Source organism: Salvia splendens, unplaced genomic scaffold (assembly GCF_004379255.2).
Source record: "Salvia splendens isolate huo1 unplaced genomic scaffold, SspV2 ctg1120, whole genome shotgun sequence".
Taxonomy (NCBI): domain Eukaryota; kingdom Viridiplantae; phylum Streptophyta; class Magnoliopsida; order Lamiales; family Lamiaceae; genus Salvia; species Salvia splendens.
In genome coordinates, this window is record NW_024598668.1 from 192,742 (window position 1) to 200,871 (window position 8,130).

The window sequence follows — 8,130 nt, forward strand, 5'->3', positions numbered from 1 at the left end:
TAATAATCTTTGGAAGAAAAAGAGCCTTATTTCGAGACATTTTGTGTAACAATGTTGCAATGTTTCTCATCATCAATGGGTGACTTCGCAATTACCAATTCAACTATGCAAGAGTTATAAGAAACCTTTTTGGTGTAATATCCCATCAATATTTATCATGGAATGAAATATCTCAATCCATGCCATATTATATGACCTTACATATTTAAAATTTGAAATATCAAGCATATATTATGTACAATATGTGAGACGCCCAAGTTCTAGAGCTAGATTCATGTTTATATTTCAACATCGTTTGTTATTTTAATTGGTGGTATTAAATATGAGTTTTAAATTTAAATCTTAACCAGTAAAATGCCAACACAAAAATTAACTTTGAGAAAAATATGTAGTGTTTTTCTAGTGGAATTGAAATTATCTCCCCCATTTATACTATATAACTACATATCTTATGTGAGCACCATCCATGAACACCATGAGCAACATATGCTTGAAATTATCATCGTTTGTTTTATTTTATACATTTAGTTTTATTCTAATAAGTCAAAATTTGTTATAAATATTTTTAATTTTACAATTTCATAAAAATCAAAGCTCGAGTTGTTTGTTTTATCTATAATTTCAAATAAATAAATAAAATGACATATAGAGCTTTGATTTTTATAAAAATTTAAAATAGGAAAATATCAGTAATATTTTTTTAATATATTGTAAATAAACTAAATTAATAAAATAAAATAGAGAATGCTAAATCATTTTCACATAAGGTTTACATGACTATCATTAACCTCGTAAACTATACCTCTTATACATTTTTCTCGTCCAATGAACTAGGGCCAATCTACAAGTCCAATTTCCCATCTTTAATGGAGTAGTAGTTTTAAATTTTAAAAATTCAAATAAAATGAGATTGCATTTATTTGTGAATCTATAGCACGTGCGTCCTCAAAGTTAACACTAATCAAACACAAGAAAACAATACTATAAATAATGGTAGTATTACATTATTTAAACTATAATAGATGATGAGTTGGCAGCAAAGCATATTGGGAATGCAATCCAGTCAAAGCAAATGCAATTAGAGATGCCCACGGTTATGGAGGCGGTTACGATTCGGAACCGCCGGTTTAGGTTTTGAAAATTGTCGAACCGGAACCGAACTGTGAGGGTGTTTCACGGTTCCGATTCCAAAACCGACAGTTACGGTTTCGATTCGGAACCGTCGGTTTTCCGGTGGTTTTTACTGTTTTTCACGGTTCTGGCTAGATTTCACGTTCCGGCTTGGAACCGTCCGGAACTGGCGGTTCCGGCACGATTTCGGTTCGTAAAATTTGGAACCGAAACCGGCCCGCGGTTCAAAATATGGCGGTTTCGGTTCAAGAAAAAAGTGTCGGTTCCGGTTCGGAATCGGACCGACGGTTACGGTTCCGCGATTAACTGCCGGAATCGAAAACCTTGTGCAATAGGAATCCTGATAAGGCCATCCGCAATGGCGCCTAGCGCACCGCCTAGCCGAGCGCCGGCGCTAGGCGGTCCATTGCAAACCGCCCAACGGATTTCGGAATTAAAAACCGCCAAGCGCTCGGCGGTGCGCTGGGCGATCCGCTCGGCGCTATTGCAGCGCCCGGATCGCCTAGTGCACCGCCGAGCGGAATTTTTATTATTATTATTTTTTATTTTCGAAACACTATATATACGCGGTTTGCACATCATTTTCATTCGCACCACTTGTTTTAACGAGTACTCTCTCTATCTTAATTTCTGTACAAGATCAACACCGAGAAAATGGAGAACACCAACGAAGGTACTCCAGTGACGAGCGGGTCTCAAACTCCCCCGGTACCCGTGGGAGATGGATGGGTTCCGATGCCAGGGTACTACAACATGTACCCGTGGCAGGGGATGATGCCCGGGATGGCAGCCGGGGGGAATATGCCCGGGATGGCAGCTGGGGGGAGTATGCCGGCGTGGCAGGGGGTACCGGGGATGCAACCCGGTATGCAGATGATGCCGGGGTGGGCGCCCTGGATGCAGATGATGCCGGGGGGTTGCCCGGGATGCAGATGATGCCGCGGGGGGGGAGGAGGGACGGCGATGCAGCCCCCGACAGGGGTGGTACCGGCGACGCAGGGGACGCCGGGGGAGGGGGACGTCTATCGCCCCAGTTTTGATTTTTCGACTGCTTCTTCGCACACATCGACCCCAACGGATGCGCAGTTCATGCAATTTGATGCTTTTTCCTTAGAGGAGTTGGAGTTTGATATTCTCAGAGTTCCGGATACTCCCGTTCAAACGGGGGGAGCAGTGCATGGTCGTGGCGCCCCAAAGAAGAAGGGCAAGGGGAAGGAGGTCGGGGAGTCGTCGCAGCCGGGTGAGGACAACGGCTCGGTACGGAGAAGGTGGACTGATGCGGAGAACGTCATGCTGTCCAAGGCATGTGTGAGTGTTTGCACGATCCTTTCGTTTCTAACAACCAGAGGATCGTCAACTTGTGGGGCAAGATAGCAGCAGCCTACCAGAGATTTTGCCCGGAGGGGAGGCGACGCAACGGGGAGGATTGCCGGAAGTGGTGGGACCGAATCAGGGCTGTCGTCTCTCGATTTTCTGGTTTGTACGCCAACGCCCTCTGCATGCAGAGTAGTGGCTAAACGGAGGAAGACTGCATGAGGATAGCGGAGAAAGCCTTCCCCCAGCCCGGGTTGTATAAGGACTTCATCTACTGGAACTGCTATCTTGTGCTGAACGACTCCGAGAAGTTCCGAGTAGGTGTCGACGCTGGCTGGCCGAAGAAGCAATGACTGAACTATACCGGTGATTTCAGCGGCAGCAGCGGTGGTTCCCACGACCTCCCCGAGACGGCCCAAGAGGTCCCGACCCCTCGTTCGTTCGCTCGCCGAACTCGCCCGGTTGGGCACAAGCGGGCTCAACGGGAGGCGAGGGGGGCATCCGGGGGTTCACAGGAGGTCTAGTCGGCATCCTCCCTTGGCCAATCCACAGCGGATCTCAAATTCTTTGCGCGTCAACAAACACGCAATCAGATGGTCAAGACGATGGCCGAATGGCGGGCGGTGGTGGACCCCGTGGAGAAGAGTTTGCTTCAAACATTTCTCCTGAGCATGCAGGAGGATTTGGAGGCGGCATGGAGCGAGACCGGCGGGAGTAGAGGCGGCGGCGACGGTTGCGACGGAGGCGGAGGCAATGGTGGCGACAGCGACGAAGGAGACGACGATGGAGACGAGGAATGAATTATTGTACTTTTTTTTAATTTTTGTAATTTTTTAAAATTATTGTACTTTTTTTAAAATTATTGTACTTTTTAAAATTTTAATAGTATTATTAATGTTTCTCGTATATGTCTCGTAAATTAAATTCCGTATATTGTGTGATTGTTAATTATTTCATTTTTATATAATTGTTATTAGTGATGTGGCTAGTGATGTGGCTAGGCTATGGCTGGGCTATTTGCTTGTTTTAATGATATGACATGAGGATTTTTAGTGTTGATGATGTGGCAGGAGAAATTTGTGGTTAGGCTATTATTGGACTATTCCTATTGTGAATGACCTAAGGCCGATTCATTCAAACCCAAATGATGTCACAGTCAAACGCTTCGCTGTCACTTTAATATACTTTTTCTTATATTTAAAATATAGTTGAATTAAAGTATTATGCTTGTTTCTTTATGATCAATGGGTTCCACCATTATTTACTCTTGTTTTTTTAGAAATGAAAATCTTTCTATTTATTTATTGATTACAAGGAAAATATAAAAGTTTTACCCATCATTATTGAAAGACTAATGTAGAAGAAGTTGATGACGATTTTTTGATGAGTTATTTATATATACTCCCTCAGTCAAAAGATAAATATCAAACTTAGGTGATAACACAAGATTTTAAGTTGTGTTAAATAAGGAGAAAAAAATATTTTTATATATTAATGTGAATAAACTTGACATTAGTTGTGGGATAAATTAAAAAGGAAAGTGACACATCTACATTGAAATATAGGGGCATCATGTAAGATACACTTTTATGATTTCTATGGATTAAATTAGACATGCAAATGCAGGTACCGGAACCCAAAATCCCAAAAATATTCTACATATACCCGATCCGCAAGTGAATTTAGGTATCCTAATAACCTATGAGGGTACCCAAATATGACTAATCGGGTACCTGCAAGCCCGAAATTATAATGTTTCAGATTTACTCTATTTTTTTATAAATATATTCCTGCTTTTGAATAAATTATTATACATAAATGTGCATAGCACTTCAATTCTATTTACATAATACTCCTAATTTACACAACCTGATTTCTTTTTCTTATCATAACAATAGCATATCTATTCATATACATGCATAATGTGTGAAACCAATAAAGAGTGTAGTTAAATCATTTGCATGAAGCTTAGGGGCATATATGTCATTAGCTAAAAAATTACTGCACTAAATTTACATACCTCGCACGTGCGTGGCGCGCTGTTCCACTCGTGGATCCCTGCCACCAGATTAATTTTCTAACATCATATAAATAAATTATTATTACTATATTTTTTATAGGAAAAAATAAATCAATGCATTATTGAATTTAGAAATTTCACCCATTCTATTTTATTTATTGGTGACGCATTTAATTCTCATCCCGTTACAGCTATACTCCTACACACTTTTTTCTTTTCTTATTCTATTATAAAACAATTCATTTCTTGACAAATGTTCAATTAAATATGAATTTGTAACTTATACGACATCTTTTCCTCTTTATAATTAAATTGCAAATAATCAATTAAATATGAATTTATAACTTAGGTAGTTACATAGCCTAATAAATAAAAACCGGGGGGTAGTTTTTTAAAAAATGCCTCGGAATTATATAAAGTTTGTAAAGCTTTTCAAATTTGTGGATTTGAAATATTTAGTTACATCAACATATATTTAATGCATGGAATGAGCAAAGGAGTCGAGTCTTGAAAGCGTATTGTAATTTAATCAAGAATCCTTATAATAATTGCTACTTTATGAAGGGAAATTGCTTTTATGTAGCTAATTAATTAATATCATAACGTGCCGCAATTTGATTGGGTTGTGACGAAAAGCAGTCAAAACCACACGGGAGTACAGTCAAGGCAACACTGTCACGGCGGTCAAGTGTCCTTTGCATCATTCACTTTTCTCTTTATTATTCAAAAACCAAAAAATTAATTATACTAGTACTAGTAATATTTTATTTCTATTTTTTTGGAATTTCATATCTGTATTAAAATACACTGTTGAAGTTCGCATTTTGGCTTTTTCAAAGAGATTTTTTTATAATGTAATTATTTTCTCTTTAGATTAAATTGAATATTTATGGGATTCAGTCAAGACTATGAGCAAAAACAAGTGGGACTGCCCTAAAAAAACAAAGGGGGAAAAAGAAAAGGAAGAGAGGAGCCCTTTGGTGGAGATACCCTTTCTCTCTCCTCTAATTTTCTCACTCTAATTGCCATCTCATCTGGGTGGCCTTTCAATCCTCATTTCTTCAGGTTTTTATGATCTGGGTCCGAATTATTTCCTCATTTCCTGCTGTTTTGCGGTAAAAATTGGATCTTTTTGTGTTTTCTGGATCTGTCTGCTTTTGTGGACGTTGTTGCTCACACACTTCATTACCTCTCATCTTTTTTTTTTTCTGAGGCTTGAATGGGAAGAAAGAGGTAATTGATTTTAATTTTTTCTGGGGAGAGAGTCTTGAATATGAATGCTGCATGATGTGTTGAGTGATGATGGTGATGAGTCTTTTGACTGGTGAAATAGCAAATCACAAAAAGTGAAAAAGAGAGAGAGAGTAGAGAGAGAAGGAGGAAATACAAAAGGTGCATTATTGCTTGTGAATGTCAATGAAAGTGAGGTACTTTGAGGAAAATTTTCCCCCAATTTCTTGTTTATCCCTTTTCACACACACACACACACTTGATGTGTAGAAGTAGTTTCTTTTTCACTTGATATAATGTGCTTTCTTCAAAGGCCTAATTGTGGAGATTCCTTGCTATTTCATTTATTAAGTGAGGAAAAGGTTTGATTTTGCTAGAAATTGGGAATAGGGTTTTGCCAAAATGCCTATGTTTCAGCCTTCTAGGAAAGATGGTGGTGTTCTTGGCCTTGATGGTGGCGGTGATGGGCGTATTCTTGATGTGGAATCCGCGGTCAAGGATGGGGTTTTGGGGGGTGTGGCGGTGTACGGTGGTGTTGGTGGTGGCGGTGAGAAGTTGGACCTGAAAAAGATGATTGAAGAGCTCAATTTGTGTGAGGTTCCCTCAGTTTTCATTTGCCCCATTTCCCTTGAACCGATGCAAGATCCTGCGACACTCTGCACTGGCCAAACCTATGAGAGGTCCAACATCTTGAAATGGTTTAGTATGGGGCATTACACTTGCCCCACCACAATGCAGGAGCTATGGGACGACACGGTCACCCCAAACACGACGTTGCATCACTTGACATACACGTGGTTCTCGCAGAAGTATGTGCAAATGAAGAAGAGGTCCGAGGATGCTGAGGGCAGGGCGTCCGAGCTCCTAGCTAATCTCAAGAGGGTTAAGGGCCAGGCGCGAATCCAGACCCTCAAGGAGCTGCAGAGAGTCGTGGCGAATCACTCCACTGCTAGGAAGACCGTGGTGGATGAGGGCGGTGTGGCCCTTGTCTCATCCTTGCTCGGTCCTTTCACTTCCTACGCTGTAGGGTGTGAGGTCGTAGCGATTCTTGTCAACCTGAGCCTCACTTTGGAGGCGAAGATGAGCTTGATGCAGCCTGCGAAGGTCTCATCGGTTGTGGATGTTTTGAACGAGGGCTCGATCGAGACTAAGATCAATTGTGTAACGTTGATTGAGATGCTGATGGAGGAGAAGGATTTCAGAACGGAGCTCGTCTCGAGCCATAGCTTGTTGGTTGCGTTGATGAGGCTAGTGAGGAATAAGAGGCACCCGAACGGCCATTTGCCTGGCCTTACCCTTCTAAAGTCGATTTCCACGCTCAAAGAGGTCCGGAGTTTGATTGTGAGCATCGGAGCTATACCTCAGTTGTTAGAGCTGATCCCGGTGTTGAATCCAGAGTGTGTCGAGCTAGCCCTCTTCGTATTGGACGTCCTCTCGTCCGTGCCACAAGGGCAGCAAGCGTTGAAGGATTGTTCGAACACAATCCCAACCATGGTTAAGCTACTCATGAGGATAACAGAATGCTGCACGGATTACGCCCTATCAATCCTGTGCTCGGTCTGCAACCTCTCCCCGCAAGAATGCTCGCTGAGAGCTGTGGACGCGGGCCTTGCAGCGAAGCTCCTCCTCGTCATCCAGAGTGGCTGCAGTCCAGCCCTCAAGCAGCGCGCTGCCGAGCTTCTGAAGCTATGCAGCCTCAACTACTCAGACACAATGTTCATCTCCAAGTGCAAACTGACCAGAACGATCCAATGAAACGCGGCGCTTGCTGCTGCTGCTGCCTCGCGACAGGAGGATGAGGACGAGGACGAGGGGGAGGAGACAGTGGCCAAGTGGTTTACGAATAATGTCATTTGTAAAGATAGAAAAATATATGGCGCGGAAGCTTGTAGCCACTGTTGTTGAAAATGGTTTTGTGGTGGAGCTTGCAGCAGATTGCAATTGTAATTTCTTAGCCATTTGCGTTTGCTCCATTAAATCTTTGCAATTCAAGATCTAAATTTTAGAGTTTTTAGAGTTTAAAATTACTTGTAATTAATTTTAAATGGAAGTAATTTTAATAGGCTGTTTCCCCAGTCTGTTTTGTCACTTATTTCGTTGATTAATTTGAATTCAAAATTTATGGAAGATCTCTTTTCTAGCTGATTTTTGTATACTGTATACACGAAAGATGTGAGGGAGAAAAAAATACTAAAATAACTCAGTAAGTTAAACGTGACTAAGGATTGGGGTAATGATCTATATTAACAAAATATTCTCAATAAAAGAAATCTTTTTGAATTACTCAAATAAGCAGTACTATATTTATGACTTAAGATTTGAATTGTTATATACAGAAGATCTAGAAAAAAAAGAAGAAGATACTCTACTAAAATTACAAATTTGATTGAATTGAATATATTAATGATATATCGTAGCCAAGAAGTCATTGATTT

General features: G+C 41.0%; 1 protein-coding gene across 1 annotated transcript; it reads left to right on the plus strand.

Moving 5' to 3' along the window:
* The first annotated feature begins 5,360 nt into the window (after positions 1-5,360).
* LOC121788698 (U-box domain-containing protein 30-like) lies at positions 5,361-7,705 on the plus strand. Its single transcript, XM_042187313.1, has one exon. The coding sequence runs from the start codon at positions 6,098-6,100 to the stop codon at positions 7,448-7,450; it is 1,353 nt and encodes a 450-aa protein (XP_042043247.1). The 5' UTR covers positions 5,361-6,097; the 3' UTR covers positions 7,451-7,705.
* The last annotated feature ends 425 nt before the right edge of the window (positions 7,706-8,130 follow it).